At 40.6% G+C, this 12,304-nt stretch overlaps 1 protein-coding gene across 8 annotated transcripts in view; it reads right to left on the bottom strand.

Moving 5' to 3' along the window:
* myrf (myelin regulatory factor) overlaps positions 1-12,304 on the bottom strand; it is a 121,798-nt gene that overhangs the window by 12,164 nt on the left and 97,330 nt on the right. For 6 of the 8 annotated variants that reach the window (XM_008115871.3, XM_062967460.1, XM_008115872.3 and 3 more), the window contains 6 exons: positions 10,836-10,908; positions 6,861-6,949; positions 5,658-5,726; positions 4,682-4,762; positions 2,620-2,708; positions 538-699 (listed from right to left, as the gene is read on the bottom strand). In XM_008115871.3, coding sequence (XP_008114078.2) covers positions 538-699; positions 2,620-2,708; positions 4,682-4,762; positions 5,658-5,726; positions 6,861-6,949; positions 10,836-10,908 — 563 coding nt within the window. The remainder of the gene's footprint in view (positions 1-537; positions 700-2,619; positions 2,709-4,681; positions 4,763-5,657; positions 5,727-6,860; positions 6,950-10,835; positions 10,909-12,304) is intronic. The other 2 variants (XM_008115873.3, XM_062967459.1) reach the window with 1 other exon arrangement.

Below are 12,304 nucleotides of genomic sequence, written 5' to 3'. Positions count from 1 at the left end.
TTTCATTTATAGGCGGAAGTGGCATAGATAGAATTTTATCTCAACAGCGAGAACTGCACCTGTTGAACATCTCTCTGCCCCTGATTTTGGCTAGTATGTATTTCCAAGCACAAGAAGTATCAGCCCAATTTTTCAGAAAAGCAGCAGAGGAATACGCCCAGGAAGTCTGTTTTATTTCTGGTAAGTACCAGGGCTGGGAAACAGATACCGATAGATCGATAGTAATAATATGTTGATAGGAGAGAAAGTGTCTTCACTCACCAAGCACTTAATTTACACCTTCCTATCCAAGCAGTCCCTTCCCAACATGAAAGTAAACATATCTTTGATACTCCCACAAGCAAGGCAGTGGAGATCAGTTTAAACTAGTGGTTATATTTTATGAGAAAATTAGACACAAAGAGAAGATGTGAACTAATAGTCTGGGACTACCTCTACATTTCTGTAACACAGTTACACACTGCAGCTGACACACTAATGTTTCCAACACACCTCTTGGAAAGCTCTACTCTATAGTTAGAAAACAGTAAGGGCTACCTGTCCGGTTGGCGGTGACTGTAGTGGTAGCATCAGAAACTGCAGCAGAAGACACATTGTTGGGGACAGAAGAACAGCACACAGAGAAACAAGGTGGGTTCAAACACACAGCTACACTATGAGCAGACAATCCATATGAAGAATCAGGCACATGTGTTGTGGCTGTAAAATAAAAGAAGAGCATAGGTGTTTTGCCAGAGCAAAAGGATCATAATTCAAAGTAGGATCCAAATGCCCTCTCCAATAAATGTAAAATTGGAATTGTCAGGAAATCTATTCAATCAAGGAAACTCATCCCAAACCTTTTACTAAATACAGTGTTCCCTCACTACTTTGCGGTTCACTTTTTGTGGATTCGCTGTTTCGCGGTTTTTTAATAAACTCTAAAAGAATTCAATTTACAGCCTAAGGAAGGGAGGAAAGAGAAGCTGAAGGGAGAGAAAATGAGCCTAAGAGGCAATGGGAGGAGAAGGAGGCGATTTATCAACACACGATTGGTTGATAAAGACTTAAAATAGTGTATAACTACTAAAATAATGTGTAAGTATTGAAATAATATAGTGTCCCTACTTTGCGGATTTTCACTTATTGCGGGTGGTCCTGGAAAGTAAACCCCGTGATAAGTGAGGGAACACTGTATAGCACTTTACACTTCTATCTCATCCATTGAGTTTACAACATACACTCCTTGCACTTTGGCCCAGTTCGTTTTGTCAATACCTGTTCTAATTTTATATTACATCTTCCATATTATTGTCATGATTTTATTTTATTATGTTATTGTGTATAATTATGTTTTATTTTGATATACTTTTATCTTCTGCTGAAATGTATCAACTATGTATTTTATTCTGGCTTATTGTAACTATCTGGGCTTGGTCCCATGTTAGCTGTCCCGAGTCCCTTCGGGGAGATGGAGGTGGGATACAAAAATAAAGTTGTTGTTGTTATTATTATTATTAGCCATAGATCTGGGTTTGCAAGACATGAGCAGGATAGGACTGAGGGTAGGATTCTCACAAGGTAACCATAGGAAATTAAAACAAATGATTTGAAGAATTATGAAGAAAACAAAACAAAGAAACCTTGCAGGGCTCCACAGCAGGGCTGTAAACCTCAACTCAACCTTGTCCTTTGCTGAAAAGCAGAACCAAAGACTCAAGTGTATCCTAGTATCACAAAGTTTGTTGAATGTCCCTGTATTCCAGAGAAAAGGTATGCCAACTCACACAATATAATTCACATGGCCATATTGGGAGCTTCTTAGTCGGGGTAAAGTTCTGGATGCACATGGGATGAATTTGAAGTCAGCCTTCAGCCATTTACAGAGTAGGGATTTTCCATAATGAGTGCTGTCATTCAAAATAGCTTAGTATAGGTCTGCCATCAGCTTCTTGAAAGCTAGGGCAGAGAACAACCTGGGGCTGTTAGGTTGCAGTGGCTTTTTGCGGGAATGTAAAGGGTTGCATCCATGTCACATCCCTTAACTTCAAAAATGTTATTTCTCCAAATTTGTTATGCTAAACAATTCTATATCTAGATGAAACCTTACTCTTTTTTTTTTTTTGCCTTCTCACTTCCCGCTTCCCTTCTGCTTCATATTTGTAACCCTCCACATGATCTGGGGATGCATTGGGAAATTTCACAATCACTTTTTGGACCCCTAGGCTGGTTTAGACCCAGGAGAAGTCTTCATTTACCATGAAGTAAATAGTAAATTGGTTAAAGTCTTCCTCTGAGACAATAACAGCCTGTCCGCCCCACAACCACAGAATCAAACAAACAAAAAAACCCCAAAACATCCACAACCAGAGTGAAATTTCCCTCACACTTTTAGTAAAAAAAAACCCCCAAAACTAAATGTTGCTAGAAACATTAGAGATACGCAAAAATGCGAGGGCTGTGGCACACCACCTCTGTTTTTTTGTATGTGATGGTCAACAGCAATTCCACAGAGTGAAATAGGGCTTGATTACATTCTCCATTGCCACTAAGCAACACACTTAAGAGTGTATATGTGTGCGGGAGTATGCATATGCATGTAGGTGCACTTTCTCAATAATAATTACAAGCCAGACCTACCATGCTGTGAAGGGAGTGCATCTTCTAATGTGTTCGAGGAGGCCGCAGTGGAAAACATAATTTGATTCTTATCAATGTTGTCATTGGTCCTAAAATTTAAAAAGTGTCAACATGAAATGTTGATATAAATAAAAATGTGGCATATGCAATCATAGAAAGCAATGGCTGTGCATGAAGTCCCCTTCGGGGTGAGAAGGGCGGAATATAAAAACTGTAAATAAATAAATAAATAAATAAATAAATAAATAAATGAAGTCAAGAATGGCATCAGAAAAGAGCGAATACGTTACTGTACTGAAGAGAGGAAGAAAAAGCCAGATGGAAAGCAAGTAGACAGATAACATAAGGAAAGAAAGAGTACAGGCAGTTAGAAAAAGTAAAAAGGTCAGACTTCAGCTAAAATAAAGTTCAGCAGTCACTTCCATACTCTGGGAAAAGTACCTTAGAGAAGCTTAGAATCTAACAAATGGCTTCTATTCCAAGTCACTAATTTCTTTCTAATCCAAATTTATTGTAAATACAGCATTTGTTTTCCAGCTGTAGATATTATTTTTCCTATAATAGCACACAGATCTAATTGGGGAAAGATTAATTTGAAAACACAAAAATAGTCTGGAAATTCTCTTCGTTTCCAGACTCCATCAATCTGAGATTTAGAAGCAGGAATAGCACACATTTCTACCCATGTACTTGTGAAGAGCCTAGGAAAGTGAAGGTCGCTGGCTGGGCAGTGGCACAAGGAAATTCTCCAGCCTTGGCCTTGTAACCAATTAGTGAGCCTTTCAGTCAGGATGTTGGGAGGAATCTTTGCCTATCAGCCATTTGCAGCCTGACAAAACCATTGTGCAAGAAGGTACTGGAAACCCCTTTGCGCAGCCGGAAAAAGCAGTTACACTCAAATAATTCCTGGTTATGATAGTATAAAGCCACAAGAAGAGCCCAGACTTTTTTCTCATGCACATTACATAAGGGATATTGACAAGGGCCTTTGCTAATCCCCCTACACTAAGGGTTTCAAACCCATTTCCATCAAGCCTCATTGTTGCTTTCAAGGGCTGTTGAATCCATGGATGGAAGAATTTGTGGATACAGGGGACAAAGTATTCTTTTTACATCGTGGTTGGTGCTCTTTAGTTTTTACTCAGGTGTTACTGAATGACAACTCCCATTACGTTTGATTATCTGCCAAAATAAGGATAATGGGAATTGCAGCCCAACAGCACTTGTGGCTCTGAGGTTGGAGAAAGGTTAAATGACATTTTAATGTCAGAAATCATATCAAAAGCCTTGTATCTCAATTCAAGCCCCACTAATCTGACTAAAACAAAACAAATTGCAGCCTTCTAGGTGTCATTCCTATCAGCTCTAGTCATGATGTCTGATGACAGATGTTGAAGTCCAGCATCTGGAGGGCCATATAAAATGATATGGAGGGCCAGATTTGCGACTGTGGCATTTAACACATGTGCTCTACACCTAATCATGAACTGTTGATGACTGAGAAAGAATAAGTGCCACTCACTTTCCACAAGAGTGTAGGTTTGTGATACTCACATGCTATGACTTGGGGGCAAAAGCCATAAAATACTCATGTTTTAGATGGACTGTCAGTCAAAACTCCATTCATTATGAATTAAATTCTACTGAAATTAATGAGTCCTGCCCTCCTTTCTGATTAAACACTGTTCAGCTTGAGGTTTCTGACTTCTAATTCCATTCTTGCATCCTTAGTAAGGATGCAAGAAGGGAATTAGAAATCAGAAAGCACAAGGATTCCATACCATTCAAATGGCTCCTCGCAACTTATTTTAAATTCTATATTCATATGTACCTTCAGGTTGCTCAAGAATTTCATGCAATTTTGTAAGATTAGGAATTTCTGCATGAATCTAATACATTTGTTTAAGACTGTATTTTTGATTTGCGCCCTTTACTTGCCTTTGATTAGGAGTCTAAAACATGGGAAGATGTAAAAATGAAAAGAAGAGGGAGTGGAATAAAGACACATGGATGAGAATGGATGCAACAGTTACATCAACAGTATATTGAAAAAAGACCATACCGTGGACAGAGAGCTACTGGGATGCCCGGACCTCTGTGCCGAAAGAGAGCCAGAAGGCAACTTGTAGGCACAGCAAAATAACTATGAGGCAACAGGAAGACAGAGGAGGAGAAGGGTAGAGATGGAAGGACATAGCCATAAGAAACCGTAAAGTAAGAAAATTGAGATGACGACAAGTACAGAGAGAGGGAGTTGGGGAGAAAAATAAGTGGAGAAACAAGAAAGGCAAATGGAGGAGGGAAGGGAAAGAGAAAGATCTATCAGTTGCTTAGTAAAGAGAATTACAAAAATAAAACGATCTGTATACAACTTGTGGATGTAAAGCTCTTCACATGTTTTCTTATTTGCTATAAAATGATAAAATCAGTTACTGCCTAGAATATGATACAGAAATGCACTACTCCCAATTATCTTAAGACCTATACAAAATTATGACAGAACTACAAATCCTAAACAGTCGTAAAAGGCCTATTGTAAAACTGTTTAAAATCTACTTTTATGTCATAATAAAGGTGAATTCTTGCTATTTCCTCCTAGAACCTAATTTCCAAGAAGTAATTTGTATATATTTTGACCAGTTTTACTCATTTCCAATAAAATGTTTATTGGGAAGTCTTATTTCCCGCTACTGAGTCAACTGTCCCAAACAATTAAATTGTATTAGGGCAGTGGTTCTCAACCTGGGGTCCCCTGACGTTTTTGGCCTTCAACTCCCAGAAATCCTAACAGCTGGTAAACTGGCTGGGATTTCTGGGAGTTGTAGGGCAAAAACATCTGAGGACCGCAGGTTGAGAACCACTGTATTAAGGATTCCTTCAGACTACCTTGATCCAAATCATACATGGGCTTTTCTAACTTTTTCTGTTATTCTTCCCTGTACTGATCTTCCTTGACTCTTCTGTATATTTGTGACTAAGGAAACAAACATAAACCACACTGCTTTCTAAAGCAGGCAACTGAAGGCGTCGATACATACCCCTCTATATCCACCAAGTCCTCCTCATTGCGGTAGCTTAGCACATAAAGGGTAGACATGGACACCACACTGAGAAAGAAATGGGGAAAAACATAAATGAGAAGAATTTTGATCTTCATTGTTTCAGGAAAAAGAGAAACTCTCTCCAACTAGGCAAGCATTTGCGTATAGGAGCAACTCAAGCCCAGGGAAATCTTTTTATGATGTTTACAGAGACATCTGAAGAATCATCAGCTAATAAAAATCAGATTTGCAATTTTATTTAGTTCATACTTTTTGTAAGATTACTTTAGTATTTCTAACTGGGGAGAAGGAAATCATCAGCCAGCATCCTGTAGAGTGGAAAACCTGAGAAATGTCTGGCTATGTTGACCATGTAGCCACATGTACATCCATGTAGTAATAGTATCATCCAATAATGCTCACTAAGATCCCGCAGAGGTCTCAGCATATGATGTAATCATTTAATATCTCTTTGGAAATATAGAGACATCTCCAATCCTCCACCTGCTTTCCCTTAGGCATGGGATGGCTACTGGGGGCTTTGATGGGAAGGGAGGAAGGGAATGCCATCTTCTGCATCAACCCAAAAAGGTCATACATAGGTGTAGATCTGACCTATGCCTACATAACCTACTAACAAGATGCCAGTCATTGTAAGTTTCTCATCCCAGTTTTGCATCCCAGCCCTGGAAGAATGACAACATACAACATAAAAAGCCCAAAATGAACAACTCTGAAGTTCCAATGAGATAGAGCAGTTATAACATTGATGGCCCACAAAGAAGCCCAAATTCATAAAAAAAAAGTTGGGTGAATCAACAACCCTATTTTGTTCTCATTTAAGGACTATAACTGAAGAGAGAGAAATTTCTACAGTCATTTCAATGGTTAGCAACCAGTAATGAACTGGCTTGTTCTCCTCTGGTCCCTGCAAATAATATATGCATTGTTACATGCAACTTAAATGTAGAGACTCTATTGTAGTGTCTCTCGATGTGTAATAAGAGCTACAACATGACAAAAGCATGGTGCTGTAAAAATAGGCTTTCAACTGGTTTTCAGAAGCAATGCTCTGTCTTAAACAAACAAGACTTGCCCATTCATTCACAGACCAGGAGGCCAGTTTATCTTGTGTAAAACCTTGTGCAGTGCCCTACCCTGCATGGTGTGAAAATGCAGCCTGAATGTGTAGACACTCACCTGAAAGCCATGATGATCACCAAGGCAATGATGGTGCCCTGAAGGAACCTTTGGCTGATACAAGCTTGATCTGTGACAACAGAAGGGGTCTGCAAAAGACATACAGAGAATGAAAAAATTATCAGAGGACTGCACGACAGAATTATCTTTCTATTCTAGGACATACGTGATAGAAGGCTATAGTGTGATTTTTTTTTCTTAAAATGCTTTATTTTCTTCCCAGGAAAAAAGAAAAGGTCAGCTAAACACTGACATACCACAACTTGCAGAGCTACTAAAAATATTGCAGAACACTAAGCAACTAAGGCAGTGTTTCTCAACCTGGGGGTTGGGACGAGGGGGGTTTCAGAGGGGTCACCAAAGACCATCAGAAAACACATATTTCTTATGGTCTTAGGAATCCAAATACCTCCAGTATTTTCTGTTGGTCATGGGGGTTCTGTGTGGGAAGTTTGGCCCAATTCTATCATTGGTGGGGTTCATGGGAGTCTTCGATTATAGGTGAACTATAAATCTCAGCAACTACAACTCCCAAATGTCATGGTCTAGTTTCCCCAAACTCCACCAGTGTTCAAATCTGGGCATATTGAGTATTGATGCCAAGTTTCTGTGATGTCTCATGGGCCTTGTAGTCCCGTTCCTAGTGCTATTGTGGAAGACGAGGAGGAAAACATGGGATTTCCACCGGTTCAGCTTGAATCGGAGCCTCTCCACCTGGAGGATGTTTGTCCTCAGGAAGTTAACCAAACAAGCCTTGGGCAGAATTCTCCCCCGTTTTCCCGAAAGGACAATTATAATAGAGATAGAGGAATCAGGGAGGCTAATCGCCGGAGTCTCAGAATCGCAGCCAGACAACTAGCTGATTAGGTCTGCTTCCCTTGGGAAATTCTAAGGAGTCATGCATCTGGACAGAGTTGGGTTTCGCTTCTTGTTCTCCAGGGAAAGTGTTCTGTTGGCGGGAAAACAAGACCCTATATAGGAGTTTTGCCGCAAGGGGAACCTTGCGGAGTCAATTGATCAGCTTGAGAGAGAGATCGTGTGTGGACTTCGTATTCCTTGTTCCCTGCTTCCCGGATCTAGTTTCCAGTCTTGCCTTGTCTCACGTTTTGCCACGGACCTTGTTTCATGTTTCAAGTTGTCACGTTTCCAGTCTTGATCCAGCCAAGAATCAAGCCTATGATCCAGCCTTGTTGTCAAGCTTCAATGGACTAAAGACCTTGTCATCTCCCCACACTATTGCTTGGCAAGGTGTGTGTTTTGGTTAATGGATTATAACTTTGAACTCTAATATCTTATATTGGACAATATTTTCCTGGACTATATTTGGCCTTTCCTGAAAGGTCTGCTTCTGAACTATATTCTTCACTTGTTTTTATTGACTTTATATAATTCCTTAATAAAGATATTAGATAGATTCTGGTCTCTGCGCATGGTTATTGGTGCTCTGCAGCCTGGGTCCTGACAGTTTCGTCCAGATCCATCATTGTTTGGAGTCCACAGTGCTCTCTGGATGTGGGTGAACTACAACTCCAAAACTCAAGGTCAATGCCCACCAAACCCTTCCAGTATTTTCTGTTGGTCATGGGAGTTGTGTGTTTCAAATTTTGTTCAATTTCATAGTCGTTGGAGTTCAGAATGCTCTTTGATTGTAGGTTAACTATAAATCCCAGCAACTACAACTCCCAAATGACAACCCCCCCCCCCCAACCCCAGCAGTATTCAAATTTGGGCGTATTGGGTATTTGTACCAAATTTGGTCCAGTGAACGAAAATCCTGCATATCAGATATTTACATTACAATTCACTACAGTAGCAAAATTACAGTTATGAAGTTCAGTAGCAACAAAAATAAGTGTATGGTTGAGGGTCACCACAACATGAGGAACTGTATTAAGGGATCACGGCATTAGGAAGATTGAAAACCACTGAATTAAGGGATTGGACTGTAAGAACTGTATTTGGGGAGGACAACAGAATAAATACAGGTAGTAAAGAGAAGAAGGCAGCTTATCACTGGAACAGAAGACTGCTGAGTGAAATAGGAAAGTTAAGGGTTAGCTCAGAGCAAAATTTTGAAATCATAGAAACCATCAAATATCAGTTTACAAGAGACCATTGATCATAACTATATTTATAAATAACATTCTGCCTAGCTGTTAGAGCATTTCCAACATGTAATGACATTATTTGGTTTTACTTGCACATCTCCATAGGGTACAGCATGGGGCAGCAGACTGCAAGTTTAGATTATGTACTCTGGTTCCTGCTATAATCAGAACCAAAATAAGAAGAGTAGCAGTTCAGGAGGCAAACGTAAATTCAGAATTAATCAACAAGAACTCTGTGACTGTATGCCCAGCCCAGAAATCTGTTTTCCATACAAGAACTCAGTTTTTAGTTCTTCCATGGACAGAACTGCTCCTGGTTTATTTATTTATTTACAGTATTTATATTCCGCCCTTCTCACCCCGAAGGGGACTCAGGGCGGATCACATTATGTACATATAGGGCAAACATTCAATGCCCATATACACATAGAACCGAGACAGAGACAACAGACAGACAGACACAGAGGCAATTTAACTTTCTCCTGAGGGGATGTTCGATTCTGGCCTCAGGGGGGAGCAGCTGCTTCATCATCCACTCTGATGGCACTTCCTCACTTCCTCATTCCAACGTTGTAAATTAGTTAAACTTGCCTCCCCACTTTTATAAGTGGTACCTTATTTCCTACTTGATAGATGCAACTATCTTTCAGCAATGAGCAGGGGCTATATTTTATTAGTAATTGACGGGTGCTCACCCCGCCACGGGCTGGCCTCAAACTCATGACCTCATGGTCAGAGTGATTTATTGCAGCAGCTGTTTACCAGCCTGCACCACAGCCCGGCCCCCTTCCAAGTTTTTGTTACTTCAGCATTCTCATTTGTGTAGATGATAGTGGTGTGCATTTGGGTAAAGGCTTGTCTCGTTTCGTTCTGGCTTTCGTTGCGGGGCCCGATTTGTTTTCAGAAAGCCTCCCAAAATTGGGAGGGTTATTTTCAATTGTTTTGTTTCGGGGCCCTGAAAATCAGCCCATTATGGGGGAGGGCTTCGCACTCACTAGCTCCCCTTTCTGAGGCATTTGGCTGCCTCGCAGGCATTGTGCTTCTTCTCTTCCTCCTCCACCCTTTCTCCCTCATGCCCGCAATGCCCCACATTAACTCATGGGAGTCATGGCCAGGCAGCCCCACATCTAGACCTCAGCAAGCAGGAAGGAAGGAACCACTGCCCCTCCCTCCTTTTAACTCAGAGAGTGTGGTGGGTGGCAGGGCATAGGTGACTGTGCAGGTGCTCAGCTGCAGGCTGAGAGGCACGCACAAGCTTTCCAGGCCTGCCTACACACTCCACGCCACACACAAACTCTCCCTGGAAAGCATGTGTGTGTGTGGCAGGGTGTCAGCACAGTCTCACACACCCACACACCTGGAAAGGAGGAAGGGGAGGTGGTTCTTCCTTCCGCTCTGATATTGAGGTCCAGGTGTGGGGCTGCCTGGCCATGACTCCCGTGAGTGAATGTGGGGCTTTGTAGATGCGAGGGAGGGAGGGAGGAGGAGAAAGAGAAGAAGTGCACATGCATGAAATTTCAGCTCCACACGAAAGCAGACTTTCATGTTGAGCTGAGTTTTGTGTGGGGAGGGGGTTTTCTGTTTCATGCTTCCAAGACACGGAAGAAACGATAAGAACAAAGTTTGCGAACTTGTCTGGTAGATGAGCTTTACTCCAGGTGTTAACAACTCCTAAACAATTAGAATCTAGCAGTAGATCCCAATCTATCTTCAACCAATTCCTAATGAATAACACAATTTATTCTGCAATCTGAAACACAACATGTAGAATAGATATTGCAATTTCATGACAAAGTGCTAGGCCTATTCCAAACAACCATGGTCGATCACTTGACTATAATTCATACACATCTTACATATGTCTTACCTTGCTGGCCATTTTGGGGGGTCTCTTCTTGTGTGGCATGCTTCCAGCACGGCTGAACTGACTTCCTGCTTGACTATAGGAAATGGACAGTAAGAATGAATCCAGACCAGTACTCATATGATCTTTCAATTCATTTCAATTTTGCTTCTCAGTACTAATCTTTTTCATAACAAACTAAAATACTTAATCTGCATGATTTTACCATGTAGATATGTGTAGTCATCCCTTCACATTTGTGAATTTGATTATTCATGGATTTGATTTAAAATGTTCTCTAGGAATCTCTAGGTCCTCCAGTGTGATTCTATGAGCTTTCCAAACTGTGTGTCACAGCACATTCATGAGTCAGCTGTGGTGTGTAGGTGTGTCACAAGAACATCACGAGAAACCTCCGAGTCTATGTGAAATAAGCAATAAATCATATATTTTAAAAATGTAAATGAAAGGTTTCCATGAGATATGTTGTATCCCCATACATTTCATTATTACAATTTATGTATCTGTCCATAGCTCTTATAAGAGGTTGGTTTAACCTTCAGTTTGGTAGTAAAACTGGATTACTGTGTTGCAAAATGATGCATGTCTAAAATGTGTGTCTTTGACATGAAATATTTGGAAATCTCTGTTCTAGGTTTTCTAGTACAATTCTATGGTCCTCTTCCAGTGGAAGTTGGCTACGGAATTATGCTGGAAGACTTAAGAAATTCTTAGAGAGGTGTTCTCTCAAGCAAAACAATACCAATGTCTTTATTGGAATCCCCCCGTTTTATAAGAGTTTTGTACCCCTAATCAAAGTGAATGTGGAAGGATGACTATATACCAATTTATCTGGAGCACCCTTCTCTAAGGGGAAGCATGGGAAATAGCTCTGAAAAGGGATTGAGAAGTAGGTGATGTTCAATTGTTGCAAGAAAAAAATACGGTAGGATTCATATTGTGTGAGTTCATAGCCCCCTTTAATAATACAAATTTATAGCCCCATGATTCAACTAATTGCCATAGCTGTATCCTTTGGGATTCTTGGACTTGTGTTGAATGGCACTAGAAGTCTTTGCCTTAAAAGTCGAAATGTCCTTCCCTAGACTGCAAATCTCAAGAAAATATGATGTTATCATGATAGTTAAAATGGAATTGTAATTATGGAGCATAAAAGGACTTTTAGTCAAATAAAAAGGGTGCATGGAAGTGCTTGGAAAAGCTAGTTCTGGAGCCATACTATCTGGGGTATTCTGACAGATACAGGTTATTTCTCCAGGCTGTCCCACAAAGGTCCCCACATGGAGAGGGAAAGTGAGGACCATGGCCATAAATGGAAGCTACACATAACAAGCTTTTCCAGCCTGGTGCCTTCCAGGTGTGTGGGACCACAACTTTCACCTTCCACAGCCAAGTGTTCATGCTAAGGGTAAAAAGAGCTATAGATAATCATCATCATACTTTATTTTTGTACCCTGGCTCCATCTCCCTGA

The sequence above is a fragment of the Anolis carolinensis genome, chromosome 1 (genome assembly GCF_035594765.1).
Source record: "Anolis carolinensis isolate JA03-04 chromosome 1, rAnoCar3.1.pri, whole genome shotgun sequence".
Lineage (NCBI taxonomy): Eukaryota > Metazoa > Chordata > Lepidosauria > Squamata > Dactyloidae > Anolis > Anolis carolinensis.
Note: the sequence above shows the minus strand (reverse complement) of the source record. Positions and strands in the feature narration are given on the sequence as shown.